Source organism: Berghia stephanieae, chromosome 4, assembly GCF_034508935.2.
Source record: "Berghia stephanieae isolate SIO BIC M18660-M18661 chromosome 4, UCSD_Bste_1.3, whole genome shotgun sequence".
NCBI lineage: Eukaryota > Metazoa > Mollusca > Gastropoda > Nudibranchia > Aeolidiidae > Berghia > Berghia stephanieae.
This window is the reverse complement of record NC_088363.1, coordinates 24,437,493-24,456,924: the sequence shown is the minus strand read 5'-3', so window position 1 is coordinate 24,456,924 and position 19,432 is coordinate 24,437,493. Positions and strand designations below refer to the sequence as shown.

Below are 19,432 nucleotides of genomic sequence, written 5' to 3'. Positions count from 1 at the left end.
GTTTAAGTTTGACTTTTGAAGTTGTATTGACTAAATTAATTGATACAAATGCAAACTTAAAAAAGAATAAGGCAAACATGTAGTCTTTGTTTTTGTGTCTGGAGTATTGCCAGATCAAATCCAATCTGAATATTTTCAATTCTTTCCCTTTCTCTGTGAATAGGACACTGCAACCTACATATCAGTATGGATTTTTGTTTTAAATTTTCAATTTTACAGTAAATAATAAGCGTTTAGTCAACTAAACGAAAATGCTTTTAATACTGAACTGAACGCTTCTCATTTTCAAAATGTTTCTGGATTTACTACATATCTTTATGTTGGTCTCTGATCGTTAAAAGACCTCCAATGAATTCACTGCTCTGGCTTAAAGTTTGAGTCCACTTTTCCAGAGTAATATGTTTTTATTTTACATGACGAAGTGGCTGTTTTGTAAATAACGAGATTGTCTAAAAGGCATTTTTAAAAATTGAATTGAAAGTCAAATTCATATGCCCAATTTAGGGTACAAATTGTATGGACGTCGAGCTGCGACTTTCCTATGTCTCAAGGTTTGTCTGCCCGAAAGGTCAAGTTCCATATTTTTTGAGTTCCAAGACTTTGAGGTAATAAAATTAAATGACACTGTAGTATTTTGTGCCTTTTAATTATCATACCCATAAATCTATATTTGACATTTTCAAGTGTATAACAAATATTTGATGCTGTTCAAAACCCTTTGGTTTTTTTCTTGCTTTGTATGATTGCTTTTCACATGGATATAAAAGATTTGTGTGTGTGTGTGTGTTAACCATTTTTTGAAGAAGATGACAAAATCACTTTTCATAATACTAGATTTTAAAATTATAATCGGACTTCTTTTAAATCAATTTTTTTTTCCTGAGCGTCGTTTTATTTGTCATTGAAAATGTAAATGTCCCATATTGTAGGAAATATGAAAAGTGCTGAATACATACTCAGCAACAGCTACAATGCACCAAGCAGTATATGGTTCGGATTTAATACAAAAAGGCCAAGGAAGAGAAGTTATGAAATGATCATCTAGTTTGTTTTATTCCCATTTGATTGACACGTAACACATAAATATTTGAATAGTCAAAAAGATGATACGAATAGCAATTTAATGCTTTATCGCTTGTGTGAAATTCATTTTCATAGTGTTGTGATAATGTTATATCACTAATGGCCTGTTGTAATATAATTGAAGACATTGATGTCGTTGTTAGCAACTGTGTATGTATAAAAATCAAAACCTCCAAAAAACAAACAGTTCGATTCATGAGGGTGCTGTGCAGCTGTTGGTCAATTTATTTGTTTTAACTTTCACATGGTATTCTTTTTTTTTTTTTTTTAAATGTAATTTTAAGGAAGTATACTGGACTCTATTTTTTTTTAAGATTTCAGTTTTTGAATATTTCTTACAGCCAAAAAATAATTGTGAAAAAATATGGTACAAATAGTGAGTCTCATAATATACAATTGGTAAATCAGTGCCAAAGTGATACTAAGCTGTGGACTGTAAAAAGTAATAATAAACAAAAATGAATATAACAGCTTCAAAAAAAAGAAAAAATACCAGACACGGAACGTTTCGGGCTCAAAACCCTTCTTCAGCCATCAATAAACAAAAAAAAAAACGTTTTACAGGTAATGTATTTATGTTTTCACTGTTTTTTTTGGTTTTTTTTGTTGTTCGCTGAAGAAGGGTTTTGAGCCTAAAATGCTCCGTGTTTGGTATTTTGCTCTTTTTTGAAGCTGTTATATTCATTTATCATGGTGGGTGTAGCAGTAGAATAGATTTCTTATTACAGAAAGAATACATGGATTTAGGGGCACATACGACCTTGGAAGAGTTCACTGAATATGTCTTTCTTCACTTTTAAGAAATATTTATCTATCAGTTATTTTTGCCATACTCTTACTGATTGCTTGTTTTATTTTTAAGTCGTACCAGAATATTATGGTTACGTTTATGACTCTCATTTCTTAAGTTACTCGCTGGAATAATGCACACTGTTCTTGGAATAGAGTCATTTTGATGGATATCTTTTTGAGAAATCTATATTTCTGTGTCCACGTTATCATCTAATTATGGAAGCAATTTTTGAGAGGCAGCTAATATATAAAGAAGAATAACAAAGAGAAATTAATTTTTATTGCAATTGTTTAGAGATAATTTATTTGACATGTAATCCGTATATATTCTAAGATGAGACAGATTAAATGTGGATGTAAAAAGTTTTTGTGTAGAAATTTGACAATTATGTCTATTATTCTTGATAACATAATTATTCAATGTTCATAATATACATTCAGAAGCTGGGTGGGGTCTTTGACCTCCCATGGTGGGCAGGAGGTCATGTTGTCTTCTATCCCCTTACATCTGTTTCCGAGTTGCTTCATGTCTTGTCTTGGAATGGGATTACTTGGATTTGTCCTAACCCTGGCCGGAGTCCTTGGCTGGGAGGGAAACAGTCAGATGTATAGTTTTGGGAGATGATATTTTTTTCCTTGTAAATCATCTCCCTGTTTTTTATTGTTAGTCGTGCAGTCTGTTTTGGATGTATTCTGTATACATTTGAGTGTATTCCTCTTAGTGGGATCCTGTGCTGGTGTCTGGATGAGACTTTAATAAGGTGATCTCAAACTAAGTACATTGATGGTATGCTCCTGGAATCTACATCACTGGGTGGGGATCCTGACCTCCCATAGCGGGCAGGGAGGTACATACTATGTCTTCTATCCCCCTATGTCTGTTTTCCAACATGCTTTCTGTCTTTGTCTTGGAGTGAGATTACTTGGTTTTGTCCTGGCCCTGGCCGGATACCTTGGCTGGGAGGGAAACAGTCAAATGTATAGTTAGTTTTGGGAGATGATATTTTTTTCCTTGTAAATCATCTCTCTGTTATGCACTCTATTATGTTTTATTTATGTATTATATATGATTTGTAAACATTTGAGTGTGTTCCTCTTAGTGGGGACCTGTGCTTGTGTCTGGATGGGACTTTTAGGTGATCTCAATTTAAGTACACTGATAGTGTGCTCTTGGAATCTACATCTGTTCCCTTTTGAACCAATTCCCCTTTGTCTGCCTTATTCTTGGATGCTTTAATTGTAATTCTAGAACTTTTTACTATCCCATTTTTTCCCTTTTTACTGGCGCTGATATGACCTTAATGTGTTGCAAGCGCCGTAAAACCCTCAAAAACAAACAAACAAACGAATCTACATCTAAAACCTATTTGAACCAATTTCCCTTTTTTATGGGTGCTTTGATTGTAAATCTAGAATATTTTGACTATTTCATTTTCTTCTTTTTACTGGTGCTGATATAGCCTAAATGTGTCACAGGCGCCGTAAAACCCTTAAAAACAAAACAAACATTCAGTAGCTTGATAAAGGAAGTAAGATGGGATCGTTAAAAGTAGAAATTGATATTACCGGGGAAAGGGTTGGGTCCACCTTGATTGTCTTTTCTAACCCCTTTTTATTTGTTATTCCATCTACGTAACGTTTTGTCACTGTCTCACTTTTTTTCCCAGACCATGCCTATGGTCATTTCATGAGAGATAGTAAAAAGTGTTGGGGGGGGGGGGGGGGGGGGGGAAGGGTGGTCAGATGATTTTATCTTTTTATGAGACATAAGTGATGTGACCCACACCATGTCAACAAGTATTATATTGGGATGATTTAGGTGCTGAAAACTGAATCTATATCTAGTCAAAAATAGGAGTTTTGGGTTAACTAGGATTTATTTAGAATGATTATGGCATCCTTTAGTGTGAAAAACCAAGATTTCAAATTTGTTATTGTTTTAACTTCCGATGCATTCTTTGGCATCTCGTTGATGTCGACTTTATACCATTTTGAGGCAGTTGGCCAAATATTTTAAAAGTCTTTTACTGTAAGCATTTGTGTGTATCATCCCTTTAGTGGGGACCAGACACGTGTCTTTTTGAAAGACTTTTGAGTAGTTTTAGTTTTTGATTGGAATCATTGATAATAGATTGATCATGGGATCTACATCTGTTCGTTGTTTCAATTGTGTTCCAGTTTGGCTCTCAGAAAACACATTCAAACTCTATTTATCTTGTTTTTTGTTGTTTTTTCTTTGCTTCTGATTATTTCATTATCCTGTTTCTTTTCAATTTTTGCTTTAAGCACTGATATGCAAGTGCTGTTAAATTCCTAAAAATAAAGTTTTAAAAAATAAACCTGAGTGTAATTATTATTGTTCAATATGCATTAATCCAGCGAGTACTTTACATATATTCAAAATAGAAAAATAACATAATAGGTAATAAGCTAATATAAAAAATTGTTAGATTGGCATCGTTATTCCTTTTATTTCAACGAAAATATGAGTAAGTACAAAGAAAGAAAATGAACAAACAATTTAATTTTATGTGTTTTATTTTACATTGTATTTACATATATACGACTGTTGTTTTCATTCCTGAAATTAATATAATTTTATGGTGCAATATTCTGATGAAATAAATATGTAAAAATACTACCTAATCTCAATTCTTGGTTGTTTTCATTGAGTTCTCCTTCCAATATCTAGTTATTATAATATTGGTTTTAACCCGTTAAGTTTGCAGTGATTGAATTCTTTAACCATAATTTTTAGCGGGTGGTTGGATGGGAGCATCACCCTTGAATCATATACCTATGATGTTCGCATGGGTGTACGATCGATAGTGATGTCGTTTCTTTCTCTTACTAGCTATCTGCTTCTTTGGTTTGTGATTGTATTTTGACAGGGATATTTTTTTTTCTGTAAATCTTCTGCTGTTTTTCTTGTTATTATAATTACTTATGATACTTTAGTTATGATTGATTTAATTGTATATTTTGTTAGATTGCTTTTTTTTGTTTCAGCGTCTCTCATATAACCTCAATTGTGTTGGAAGAGACCTAAAGCAACAAACAAAAAAATAACCATAATTTCTCTTATCAGCAATTTCTTTATATCTGCAGACCCGTTTTCATACTGAGAGTGGTATAAGTTATTTGACCTGTTCAAATAAACAGCAGGATATGATATCAGGTTGGAATTAAATTAAACCCTACCTGTAAATGGGTTAAAACAGTCTGATAAGAATGTATGGACCCTTAAAAGTAACTCAAGATACGAGAAAAGTTCTAGAGTTTTCAATGGTTTTCAAATCACTGTGCCATTGGCTGCCTTCTCGTGATTTTATTTCCTGTCTCCTATTTGTGTATCTTGTGTAAACAAAATGCAGCACAAATAAAATGTATTATTATTCCCTTTTGGTTTGAGGAAAACTTATTTTATTTTAGCGTAAAGGTAGCCTTTGTTTAAAATTTTTTTTATAGCAGTTAAATAATTTTTTTTTTTAGGACACATCCAGTTTCACTAAAAATAGATTTTGAACGCTAACTACGAGGACACATTTTGACAAGAAATAATATAAGTGAGGTCATTGAAGGGGTATGATAAAAGACTCTTGAACTCCTGCTTTTGAAATATCTAACTAGTTCCCAATGCATGCTCTCAAGGTTGCGCATGCGGCATTGGAAACTTTTTCGGGGAAATTTTCAGCGCTGTAGTTGAAGAATCTTACATTATTGCATGGTGTCAAAACTTTTTTTTTAAAAACGGAAAAAAAAAAAGATGAAGGATTTTTGGAGGAGGCTCTCAATTCATGTAGCCCTAATCAAGTAATGATTTAATGATGTGTATGCTGCCTTTGGAATAATCCCAAATGTTTTATTCGCTGCCTTTTACATCAAATAAATTAATAAAGTGATTTGAAACAGGATCATAGAAAACACTATCGAAAGATTTAATGCTATCCCCTGCCCAATGATTCTCTTTGACAATTTGACTGGCCTAAATAATGAATGATACTATGATGTGAGTGGGAACTTTATATGAATTGGAATGTGGAAACAAAAGCAAGTAACAGACGTATTATGAAAAAATTAATCTGAAACAAATTTTAAAATCCAAACACATTCTCAACAAAAAGGGGAAAAAAATTGTAGAATAAAACTAGGGTTTACTTTTAATAAAAATAAAATTTTAAAAGAAATTGTAGCTGATGGATTTGGTACAATTTTTTCCTCAACTTTATTTGTACACAAATATTGACAAAACGATCGAATGTAACATTGACTATGGAGAAATGTTGAGGGAAAGAGGGATCAGATTATTGAGACATAACGATATTTAATATTTTGCTTTCCACACAAATCCTCAACAAATCAGAAGGGTATAGTTAGAGCTGATATAAGTGGTATCATATTTATAAAATTCCCTTTTGTCTTTCATTCTTCATGTTCCTTTTTACAAGTGCTGAAATTACCTTAAAGTGTCAAAAGGACTGTTAATTCTAAAACCCGTAAAACTATTATTGGGATAAGTCAGAAGCAGCTACATAAAAATATTAATCAATTCATTTATTATATTTTTTTAAATTGCATTTATTTGATTTATCAAAGAGTAAATGTTATCTTCTATTTCTGCTACCACTCCTACTTCTTCTACTCGTTGCTTTTTGTCCACATGATTTTGACTCCTCTTCCTGATGGACAAAACATTGTAATTTATAGACGTGGCACTCCATCTTTCCCTGGAGAGTCCTGAACACATGGGTGACTGTATCCTCTTCATAAGTAAAAAACCGTTCTGTGACCTGAAGAAATAAAAACAACAAAACAAGTGTCATCAGGCGAAAATAAATCTTCACTTACAGACAAGCTTTTGGTGAAAAGAAAATACTAATTTTATGTGTTTCAAGTTTAAATAAACCCCAATTCATTCAGCAAAAAAAAAATTGTAAAATTTCATGAAAAGTATTTTTACTTTTTTAAAAAATATTCAGGATGAGTGATGTTTTTAGCATTATTTTATATTTCAAATTCAAATATTCCCTTTGACAACTATCGGGGGAAGATCTGTGCTGTATTGTTAGAACAACTTCTGCTAACCCTTTTGAGAGATTTGCATTGTCTTTGATCTGCAATCAAATTAAATGAAACAAAACTAAAGCCTTCACCCTTCTCTCTCTCTATGTCTCTCAATAATAAAATTAATAAAAAAATTGACTTTAAAAACTTGTGTCTCACATGTTACTAAGAAATGAAGCATCGAGCTAGACTAAATTACTACAATGAGAACAGATATAAGGCTCGCATAGATGTAATAAAGGATTATATATCAGTAAATTTTCTACCATTCCAGCCACCCTACATAACTTTGGGCAGGTTCTTAATACCAGATGCCTTTCTTTCATCCCCCCCCCCCTCCCCCAACCCAAAAAAACAAAAAACCCCAACAAAGAACAAAAATTAAAATCAACACACACGTGTGACACACATGCACCTCTCCAAATTTCTGGAAAAAAATGATTGTCTACGACATCTTGCTTGGACAATTGAATATTCAGATTACTTTAAAATATATTTATGCGAATAAAAACCATAAAAAAATAGACTATGTATTCCATTTTGATATAAAACACAGCACTGAATCAATGTCTCAAAAAATACCAAATACATTTAGAAACAACAACAGAAGAACTGATTTCAACAACACAAGGAAACATCCAACTGCCTCAGCACCTTAACACACATGATGACGTTCTGAAACTAAGAACACTTGCAATAGACAGAGATATATGGAGGCAGAATACTAACTGGATAATAAATAATAATGTGAATTTGAATGTAAGCTTCAATTTAATTACAAAAACAGATCAAATGAACGTTTCGAGTTTCCCCTTTATCAACAAAACAGGATGAATGAAACACCACAGATGAATGAGATGATGTGGTAGTGGCGTAGTTAAGATGAATAAACAAAACATTGGTTGGCAGGAAATATTATGCTCCTTTGTAAAGAAGCATGAATTAAAATAGAATACTAGATATTTCGGAAACCCGAAACGTTCATTTGATCTGCTTTTGTAATTAAATTGAAGCTTACATTCATCTTCACATTATTATTTATTTCTTCGAGCTTCAAGCTTCGAGCAGCAACATTTACATTAACTGGATAATAATAGAAACAGACTGAAAACTCGAAGTGACGCACACATTCAAGGCAAGCGTCCATAGAGCTGGCCCCCCAGGAAAATGCGACCAATGCGGCTGCATAATTTGCCACTTACCGCAATGCGGCCGCATAATTCACCTTTTACCGCATAATTATGCAAAATATGGTTTTTAGCGTGAATTTATGACCATTGTGTGAAGAAAAATGAAACTGAAAAAGTCCGACGATGTTCCCAAATACGTGACAGTGATTTCCCTTTAACTTTAACTCTCTCCTTACCAGCTATTTTTAGAATTTCCCCCGAAATTTCACACCCACCCAGCACAAAATAGACTTTTCTTGCTCAAACAAGAAAGTGACATGTGAGCTCTACAACACAGTGATTAGCATTTATAGCTGTAACCAAAGCATTTCTTTAAATTTTGTGATGTACAAGAGAAATCATTTGAGGAAATTGTCGGTGGCATCGTAACGACCGTGACGATTTTCATATGGGTGGTAAGGAGAGGGTTAAAGGGAGGCTGTTCCAATACGATTCAATAGTCTGATGTCACACCGCCCGGCAACGGCGGCCATCTTGGTTCTAAACAAAGAAAATCATTACTTTTTATTTTTCATGCTGGCTAGAACTTTTCATATGCCTTGTGATCAGAATGTGTAAAAGTCAAAACATGATCAAATTTATGTGTTTTTTTTCCCTCTGGATACCTTTTATGCTTGCCGGAGAAATATTTCATACAGGCGTCCGCCATTGTTCTGATAGTTTAGAGCCAGTGTTACTAAGTTACCATCGTATTCCAAGTGTACGATTTGATTTGTCCTCTTGAGATCTAACCAAAACCAAGCGCCAAGCGATCACTGCCTTTCTCTCGCTAACGGCTAACGTGCGAGTTCGATCTGATTCAAGTTTGATTCCTTTTATAAAGTTTTATCAATAATCAATACAAGACAACTCGCCAGAATGGATCCTTTGTACATCGCAATGGGCAGCGCCGATGCCAAAGCAAAATCAGCAACAAAGACATCAGTTACGACCGTCACACACAGTTAAAATGAAACATTTGTTAGAGCTGTTAAACTGTTTTGTAAGTCTTGCAACTTAGTGCTGGACTATATGAGAAAGTCTACAATTGACAATCACCTCAGCTCAGACTGTACCCGAGGAGGAGATCAAGAGGTACCCCCGGCGCTTGGGCCCCTCGCGGTGAAGAACTCCATCACCTCTTCTGTTGACGTGCCACATTTTTGGCAGTCCATTTCTGATGAAGTGCCCGCTTTGGCTGCTTGTGCCAAGTGGTACATATACACCACGATTAACAGCGCTGATGCTGAGCGCAGCTTTTCTGTTTACAATCTGATATTGTCAGACAACGTCTCTGCGACATCTAGCTTTTCTGTGCTACAACAAAAAATTAAGTTTTGAATTTGCGTTGTAGTTCTTTAATTTTGAATTGGTTAAATGTAAATAAAGCAATGGAAAAATTTAGACAGCGATTTATTAATTTTTTCTTGTTTTGCATAATTTGTAATTTCCCTTGCATAATGTGCCTTTTTCCCCCCGCATAATTTGGGATATTTTTTTGCATATTTCCAGGGGGCCAGATAGAGACTGCGCAGCCATATTTATTATTAGTATTATTATTATGTGATGTTTTCCGACATTTTTGTGATAAAGCAGCAGCAAAAAAAGTGAATGAATGCATGTACTGAAAAGTTTGTGAGAGTGTAACTCTTGTATGATGGTGGGAAAACTTCACGAACCACAACAAATTACGTCTCAGGTGTGTCTCACCAAAATCTCTGCATTTTCCATTTGCTTGGTGGTTTGATGGGGTTTATTGTTGGTTTGTTATATCAGTATCAGTCATAAACAAAGAAGTGGGCATACCCAGTTACCCGAAACTTTGTTGAAATTGGTTAACTAATTCATTTTTGAGTACATTGTTTTTTAATGGAGTGCAGATATGTGCATATTATTTCCTTCAATTATTTACAAGCAAATTTTGTGCTCTAATTTAGTTTTGATCAATTGAAAAAGAGAGACAACTTAATTTTTAAATTTTCCATCCTTAGATCAATTCTCAAATAAAATAGTTGAGACATTAGTTTGATGAATCAATATTTGAATCGACTGTGCTGCAAACAAATAAAGCCAAATAAGACGAACAACTTATAGTAACCCTTACAAATAGACATCCAAGGCAAAGAGAAGATGGTTTGGCTAAAAAATTTGAAAAAAAGACCCACAGAAGGACAGAAGTAGCTTAAAAGGACATCTTACAACAGATAGGAATCAAAGGCTCCTAATGATTACCTATATCCAGGGAGAGCTGAGATACAGTTATATGACAACAGTACATAATTGTATTGTGGAATATTAATCAAAAATTGAACTCACTTCTTCAGTAGGTGCATCGGGTAATTCAAATTGTCTGTGTAGCTTCCCATTCCAGTTGTTATAAAACCCCACTACAGTCACTTGTTTGTCGTCAAAGTTACCAGCCTCCCCAAAACATGACAAGAGAACTATCATATCGAGGTCCTCACTGTACATCATAGATAACACTGTCTGAAATGACAAAAGGTTGTGACAGAACTAGCAAGGGCCTCTGTTTATTAATGATATATAACAGTATCACGATGGATTAAGAAAGAAGAAGGGAAATAAAGCTGTTCAAATACTCTCTCTCTCTCTCTCTCTCTCTCTCTCTCTCTCACTCCCCCCCCCCCCCCCCCCCAGAAGCCCATATCGCCCCCGTTACAGGCTGGGTTTGTTTTACTCTAACTTTTGACACTTGATTTTACCCTTTTTCACCACCAAAGCAGTAACACTTCAAGTCCCATAGTTGTTATTATTCCGCGCCTGAAAATGGTCAGCCTTTTAGTTATAACTATTACAGTAGAACTCGGAAATAGCGAGTTCGACGGGTTCACTCCTGATTACTCGCTATTTCCGAGTTCTCGCTATTCCCGAGTTGCCAGAAAAGGTCACTCGGCCGTACAAAAAGATGGAAAGACAATGTGTGTGTGTGTGTGTGTGTGTATGTGTGTTTGTGCGTGTGTACCGCAAATGACTGTGTGTGGATAAAGTGGGGTGGGGGTGGGGTTGAACACGGCCTTCGTTAACTACGTAATGATGGCCACGGGTTGAAGTTGATCCACCCCTAAAACCCACCCCTTCCATTTCCATCAAGATTTCATGTGTGTGTGTGTGTGTGTGTGTGCGAGTGTTTGTATGCACTTGGCATGTTTGATGAGGTAATCAAGCGCATCACTCAATCACTGACCCACTGAAATGATGGTTCCACGCTCCCTTCTCTCGCTGATCTTGTCGTTCGTCGCTGACCGATGCTGCTAAGTGAGGCATGTTGACATGTTGGCTGCCTGTGCTTACCTCGCGCGTCGCGTGGCACCACATTGAGTGAATAATTGACCCCACCCCCAATACACACACAGCACACAAACACACGCACCCAACCCCACCCAAATTTGTTTCTCCTCCTATGTACTACTACAGACTAGGCTACTATGTAATATTACTCGTAACGAGAAATAAGAAAAGGAAAGAAGCTAGGCTAAAAATATTTAAATCACCCTTGTCTGTTGTTTTGCTTTACTTCGTTCGAAGTCCTAGGCTGGGGCAGGAAATGCTCGTTATTTCCGAGTTGACCTCTTTTTCATACTCGCTACTTTCATGTTAATTTTATTGACTCAAATAAGAGAAAAAAACGGGGATTTAGATTTTACTCGCTATTTCCGAGTTCTCGCTATTTCCGAGTACGTTACTTTCATGTTCTACTGTACACAAGGAGAGAAGCATGACTCATAATAAACTCAGCCCAACAGTTGAAGGATTAAAATTATTGTTTTCAACCAAACCAAAAATCCCAAGATAACTTACCCTGTCTGCAATGGATTGACAATCTTGCATGACCCTTTTCTTTAGAATTCTTCCTGACAGGCTTACATTTGGCCAAGTCTCATCCTATAGAGGTACATATAATATGAAGAATGACGTTTTAGAAACAATCTTTAAAATACAATGAGATCAGTCTGTGAATTGGAGAATACAAAAAGACAAAAGGAAAAAACAGTTTTAAACTTTTATCTATTATTTTATCTATTTTCATGATATTTACAAATGTGCCCTGCATCTCTGAACCAGGTGGTTTAGATGCATCAAAATTGTTTTCAAAGTAAAAAAATATTAAAATCAGGTAAAACGTATGTTTTATTGGGGACATTAGACTAGGTGTAATTTCTTAAAGTTAAACAAAAACTAAAATGTCACATTTCTAGTCAATGTTAAAATCACTTACAGTTACATAAATTACTCTCACATTATATCATTTTGAGACCATAGGTCACAACTTCAAAAGTCCTAGACATGGATATCATTTTGGATGAACAAAGTTAGTACCTGAGATTCTGTAGGAACTGAGAGATCGATCGTAAAATCCTCCACCATCTTCCGATTATCTGAGTCTGGCTGTGATACAAGTTTGAATACCCTAAAGAAAAAAAACAAAACAGCTTTTAGATTTGAACTCACATCTTTTAAAATTAAAAAAAAACCAATTTCATAAGAGTGCGCGGTTTGAGATTAATATCAGTAGTTTAGCCTTATTCATAATTGATTCAAAATATGAGGCAGTGTGGCTTGGTGGTATGGTCTTTGCTCCGTATCCGAAAGGTACCAAGTTTGAACTGTGCTGTGCTGTGTGGCCTTGAGAAAGTCACCCCATCCCAACTCATTTTATGGCACTACACTGCGGCTGATGCCTGGGTTATAGACTAATTTCCCCTAGGAGATGAATGAAGGGAATTTGATTTTTTATTTTTTTAAATTTATTATATAAATCAGTTTTAAAATATTTCTAGACCTAACCTTAATTCTGCATTTTTCATGTGAATAATTCTGCAGGAGTCATCAGCATGAAGAGCCACCTTTTCCTCTAAAGAATCGTCCTCAGCTTCAAGACAGCCATTTTCTACCTGAAGAGGAAAATATAAGATATTAGAGCATCTTAACCATCACCATTATAATTGAAATTATGCTGGTTCAAAATGATATTGGAAAAAGTAACATTGAATTCTCTCACAACTTTAACACCATCGCGCTTACCACCATCAAGATCAATGTCAACAACATTCAGGCGAGCCCATTGTGCAATGGTAAATTACTTGCTTTTGGATAGGGAGGTCTGAATCTGAATAAACATTGGAATTTGAGTTTTGAGTCTTAATGGCCTTGCCCCATGTAATTCTTTTACAAACTGGCTTCAAAATAGAAATTGAACCTTTCAATTATCCTGGAATGAGTTGAAAAGGGTTATTAACTAAAATGATAAACCTTGGACAAAGAACAGAAGTCAAAGGGACAAAGAACAGAAGTCAAAGTGAAAATAAAACTAAGCTGATATAAGCTCAAAAAAAAGAAATAAACAAAAAATGAATATAAAAGCTTCAAAAGAAAACAAAATACTTGGAACGTTTCGGGCTCAAAACCCTTTTCCAGCTTATAACAAAACAATAAAAACATAAATACATCACTTAAAAACCAGATAGACTGCAGACAAATTTATGTTTTATTAAACAAAATTTTTTTAAAATGGTTGATGGAAGGTTTTGAGTCCAAAACAATTCGTGTTTCGTATTTCGTTTTATTTTGAAGCTGTCATGTTATATTCCTTTTTGTTCATCTCTTTTGACAAAGAGGAGTATACTTGCCATTTGCCCTGTCTGGACAGAGAAGCAACAGTAACCTTTAGACTGTTTCCAAGGCCACATGACATAATGACATGGAGGCATCGTCACCATCACATCTCTCGCACGACATCGGACTTCCAATATACAAGGAGGACACTCTGTGAAGGAAAGTTGTGATTTATTCTCCTTGTAAATTTCTTTTCCTTTTTTTTTTTTGAGAGATGATTGGAAGGTTCAGAATAGTATGAGTACAAGTGGTAGGTTAACTTTATCAAAGTGACAAATTAGGGAGCAGGCACTGTTTGGCACTGGTTCAAACACACATTTTCAGATTTTTAGGTTAACATTGATTGATAAAAACATCCTTTCCCTATCCACTTCATCACTTCTCTGTAAGCTTCTTTAATTCTTCTCCATGTTCCCTGTGGCCTTCCCCTTGATCTTCTGTCCTGAGGATTCCAGTCCAATACTTTCTTTGTTATACTGGATTCATTCTTTCTAAGGGTGTGGCCTCCACCTCCATCGTCTTCTTCCTATTTCCTCTCTCAGGATAGAGAAGGATGGAAACTGTTTGTCTGTGGCCTATACCCTGACCCAGGGTGAAAAAGGCAATGATAATGATGCTGATCCACTCCATGCTAAAGTGGAGCATTAGGATTATTTTTTGCAGTCTCCAACCTCCATGAAAATGGCTGAAGTTCTTGCTTGGTACCATGTCCCATGCCACTTTGTGCTCTTATGGTATGAGTATGATATTCGCCTTTGGACTGCTAGGTCCTGGGTTCAAGTCCACCCTGGGTGGTGCAAACTTGAGTAGTTGGAAAAAGTTTTCATTCTAACATTTTCTCACTATTAATATGTGTAAAATATAAAACCGGTCGGTAACACCATTGTCAAAATTTATTTTTAATGTTGCCTAGAGATTCTATTCGAGTCTCAAATTTTGTCAATCCGACTACTTTTACATTAAGTTCAAATTTCAGAACCTGTTTTACCCCAACATAACACGGAGTTGTGGTGGTAAATCACATATTTGAATTTATTTATATTGTATATAGACTTATTATCGAGCGTGATAGTTTCATAGATAACAATAATACTGAATGCTTTGTTTTAACAACGATAAATCATGTACCATCAACTGGGGTAACTGCCTACAGGGGAAACTTTAGCTCTTTAATCTTGGACCGATTTGAGAGTATCTAATTTTGTGGCAATTATTTCCTTTAATAAAAAATCAAGTCTTTAAAACAATACAATAACTGCACCAAAATGCTCCAAAGGTCACAGGGGCAAAGTTACTCCTTAAGGCATAATTACCCCAGTTGACGATATATATAGAAAAAATGGAGGAAGAACATTAATCTTCATCAAGTAAAGTTTACCTGTAATTACCACATTGTGTGTCAAAGGGAAAATATCACTGCCATATAAAGATCCATCTGGAAACTTGTCATACAGACAATGGTTATGAGTTCTGAACTGTGAATGAGAAATAATTCTTTCAGTCATGCAAATAAGTGGCCTCCCAGATTCTGAACAAATCACACGATTTTTTGATACAAGGGATTAAGAAATTCATTTTCCCCCAAAAATTTAAGTATTAATGAATACATCAATGTGTTCAAAATTGTGTTGAATGCTAAAAAACGGGATGGCTTACGGATTGGTTCGCAAAAAAAAAAAGGATTTAAAGTGGTTGTTTCTATGAACCAAACACATATGAGCGTCTTAATTTGTTTGAGCCCTATAATTATGAAATCAAGTATGAATTTCATTAGGCTTTTGTATTGCTGTAGAGGATGATTATAGTGTGAAAAAAATGGAAATATAATACATGATAGCTTGCATAAAAATGTGTTCACTGAGGGTGAATAATAATAATGTTAATTAATTAATAATAATAATGTTAATTAATTAATAAATAATAATAATAATAATAATAATAATAATAATAATAATAATAATAATAAATAATAATAATGTTAATTAATAATAATAATAATAATAAATAATAATAATAATAATAATAATAATGTTAATTAATTATTAATTAATTAATAATAATAATAATAATAATAATAATAATAATAATAAATAATAATAATAATATTAATAATAATAATAATAATAATAATAATAATAATGTTAATTAATAATAATAATAATAATAATAATAATAATAATAATAATAATAATAATAATAATGTTAATAATAATAATAATAATAATAATAATAATAATAATAATAATAATAATAATAATAATAATAATAATAATAATAATAATAATAATAATAATAATAATAACAATAACAACAATTTAAGGTGACCTATTCATGACCTAATCAATGTCACTCATAGTTTTAGCCATTCCGGATTTGTTACTGACAAACCTCTACAATTTGTATAGAAAACCTTTTCTAGTTTTTCAATTATATTTTTTTTTTCATTCCAAAAACCCTTGCACCATATCGTGTTATCAAAGATTGTATGATGTTTTTTAAAAAAATCTGATGGATATCCCGCCTATAAATGTCTCATCTTACCTCCTCCAGCAAGGCAGGCATACTGTACATTCTGACGTGACTTGTTGAGTGCATCACCATCAGGATATCCAATGAGACACAGGCTTCAACAACACTCTTTCCAAAAATCTGCGGATATAGGTTTCAATGTAAAACAAGTATGAGGAAAATTAGCCTTTAAGAAGTCATAAAAATCATGTGACACATTCTAATATACTCTTAACTATAAAACTATTTTTTTTAAAATCAAAACAAAACAAACAAAAATCCCAACAAAACACAAGAACAAAAAAAGAAACAACCCCCCCCCCCCCCCCCCCCCCCCCCCACCCCAAAAATAAAAATCCCAAAAAACAATGGAACAAACAAAACAAAATTGAGCTTTTACATAGCGCAATATCCACTATAAAAGCTCAAAGAGCTATACAAGGGGTACCTAGCCAACAGCAACATTTAGCATGAAGGAAAAGATATGATACCTGTATGACAGTATAACATTTTTTTTCCAACAGAGACTACGCTGTTAAGGACCAGGTACTCATTTTACACCCGAGTAAGGTGAAAGAATGTGAGTAAATAGCCTTGTCCAAGAACTCAGCTATGCAATGCTCAGAGTGGGACTCGAACCAATGACTGTCCAAACTGAAAGGACGTGTCTTAACACTAGACCACATAGCTGCACAATGGAAAAGTCAGAGTTATATCTTTAGAAAAGTCAAAATCAATGAATGTACAAAACTATTGAATGGTTGTGAGTTCAATTTTTCTGGATGAGTTTTGTGTTTGTTCAATTTGTTACTTCATTTCCACATTCATACATATGGAGCCCTCCATATTCCAATCGATCTTCATGAATGCCATAATTTCTCACCAATAAACATGCATGAACATGCAAAACCATTATTACTGGTTTCTTTTTTAAAAATATGTACAGTAAATATCAATAGCACCTTATCACTCACCTCTCTTGTGACAGAAAACTTGGCAATAAATTTCAATGGCATACATGACATAACTACAAACTGGATGAGTTCACTAGAATCTCGTCTTTGCTGAAGAAAGAAAAATCACCATAAAAATGGTATCGTTCAACAAAATTGACAGTTTATTAAAAGCAGGATTACAAAGTGAAAGAGCATATTTGCCTTCATGTGCAACCCACTTCATTACAATACAAAAAAGGACGTCTTTAATAACATTTCTACTCATAAAGATGGTGTATTTTTAGCATTGGACTGACAATATCAATCACTGCTGTTAGCAAATGATGTGTCAAGTGGGATGGCATATTATAAAGACCTTCTCTACCCAAAAGACATTCCTTGTGTATAAAATAGTATGAGTAGGCTCCAAGAAAACAACATAAGAAAATCAAATCCTAGATATTCTTTAGCTGAGCCTTGATTAAATATTCTTTCCAGTACAGCAAAGTGCAGAAGGAGGGAGAAATTACTTATTTAGAATAAACAAATAAGCAGAAAAAAACCTATGATCATACAGTTTAAAACATTATAAGCACATAATGTGATGTTAGCACAAAGCGTTTCTGTCTCTTATTGCTATATCTGTAATATCATTGGCGATCTAATATAATAATAATAATAATAATAATAATAATATATATATATATATATATATATATATATATATATATATATATATATATATATATATATATTATTTTTTATCTTCAAAACATAAACAAGATGACTCACACTATTTCGAGGAAACTGGCTAGGGCTTTGCGGTGGATTATGCTTGGAGTTAACCACAAATGTCTCATCTACTGCATTCCAATTTATCTTTCTGGGATAGCGAGGGATAGACGAAAGGAAAACTCAATACAAAGATATTTAGTAATTTTTAAATATTTTTACTAGGGTAATGAAAGAATTGACTTTTAATGTCAAGCAACGAACAACATCAGAAGATCTCAGTGTCTCTGATAGAAATTTGACCTCAAGACTCTCAAACAAATAATACAAAAGATGTTCAGAGTGAGCTTATATTGGCACAGGAATGTGAGTATTCCTTCTACAACAGCTAAATAGTATAGTATTCTCCATGTTTGGAGTTTTGAACAAGTTCCCAAATCTGCTTCACGACCTTGGGCGCAAGTGTTTGTAATGAGTTCACAATTTCAAACATAGGAGTACAAGAATACTTTTATTATAACCCTCAAATGACCTCACCCACGTTATTTCTCATCAACATTAATTACAATGGATAAATATTCAACAGACATCCAAATAATTGACCTAAAAACAGTATCATTGCGGTAAAAATATTATGCATATTCTTTTTTTCAAGTAAAAATGGATGTGTGCATGATATTGTTAAAATTAGGAATCAGTTTATGCCATTGAGTGATAGTCATCAATTTGCTTACAAACCAGGACGTGGCGTAGAGGATGCCATTTTGCTGTTTACAAACAACATCTACAGGCATCTAGATCACGCTAGGAGCTATTGCAGATTTTTCTTCAGCGTTCAATACAATGCAACCTCAGTTGGTTGTTCAAAAATTGACTAGTCTGAATTTAAACAAGTATATAATTGCTTGGGTGCTCGAATTTCTTACGGAGAGAGCACAATATGTTCAATTAGGACAAAACAAATCTTCCTGTATAACTACAAATACTGGTGCTCCTCAAGGTTGTGTATTGTCCCCTGTATTATTCACAATATACACGAATGACTGTAGAAGTCAAAACCTGAGTGTACCTTTAATAAAGTTTGCAGATGACACCGCTCTTCAAGGCCTCATAACAAATGGCAACGAAGTGGCTTATAGGCAAGAAATTGATAGATTTGTGTCTTGGTGTGATGCCCACCACCTTGAGCTTAACATAAGCAAGACAAAGGAGCTAGTGATTGACTTTAGGAGAGTGAAGGAACCGATAGAACCGTTAAAATTAAAGGACCAATTCGTCCAGCGAGTTCCTCACTACAAATACCTTGGTGTAACGATTGATAACAGGCTCAAGTGGGATGAACACTTGAAAATATTAGGCATAAGATGTGCAGACGTACATATTTTTTATCAAAACTCTCTCAGTTTAGAATAGATAAAACCCTCTGCACATTATTTTATAGAGCAGTAATTGAAAGTGTTTTGTCATTTTGTATAACAGCTTGGGGAGGCAATTGCTTAGCAGTGGAAAGGAACA

The 19,432-nt window shown here is 34.0% G+C and overlaps 1 protein-coding gene across 2 annotated transcripts in view; it reads right to left on the bottom strand.

Annotated features, from left to right (window-relative positions):
- Positions 1 to 4,771: 4,771 nt before the first annotated feature.
- LOC144970279 (DDB1- and CUL4-associated factor 17-like) overlaps positions 4,772 to 19,432 on the bottom strand; it is a 20,435-nt gene continuing 5,774 nt past the window's right edge. Inside the window, exons 6-15 of one of the 2 annotated variants that reach the window (XM_078909753.1) lie at positions 17,978 to 18,068; positions 17,225 to 17,314; positions 16,284 to 16,391; positions 15,121 to 15,217; positions 13,757 to 13,893; positions 12,915 to 13,021; positions 12,447 to 12,537; positions 11,928 to 12,011; positions 10,425 to 10,595; positions 4,772 to 6,665 (exon numbers count right to left, since the gene is read on the bottom strand). In XM_078909753.1, coding sequence (XP_078765879.1) covers positions 6,480 to 6,665; positions 10,425 to 10,595; positions 11,928 to 12,011; positions 12,447 to 12,537; positions 12,915 to 13,021; positions 13,757 to 13,893; positions 15,121 to 15,217; positions 16,284 to 16,391; positions 17,225 to 17,314; positions 17,978 to 18,068 — 1,162 coding nt within the window. In that variant the 3' untranslated portion in view covers positions 4,772 to 6,479. Of the gene's footprint in view, positions 6,666 to 10,424; positions 10,596 to 11,927; positions 12,012 to 12,446; positions 12,538 to 12,914; positions 13,022 to 13,752; positions 13,894 to 15,120; positions 15,218 to 16,283; positions 16,392 to 17,224; positions 17,315 to 17,977; positions 18,069 to 19,432 lie in introns of both variants that reach the window. The other variant, XM_078909752.1, reaches the window with a different exon arrangement.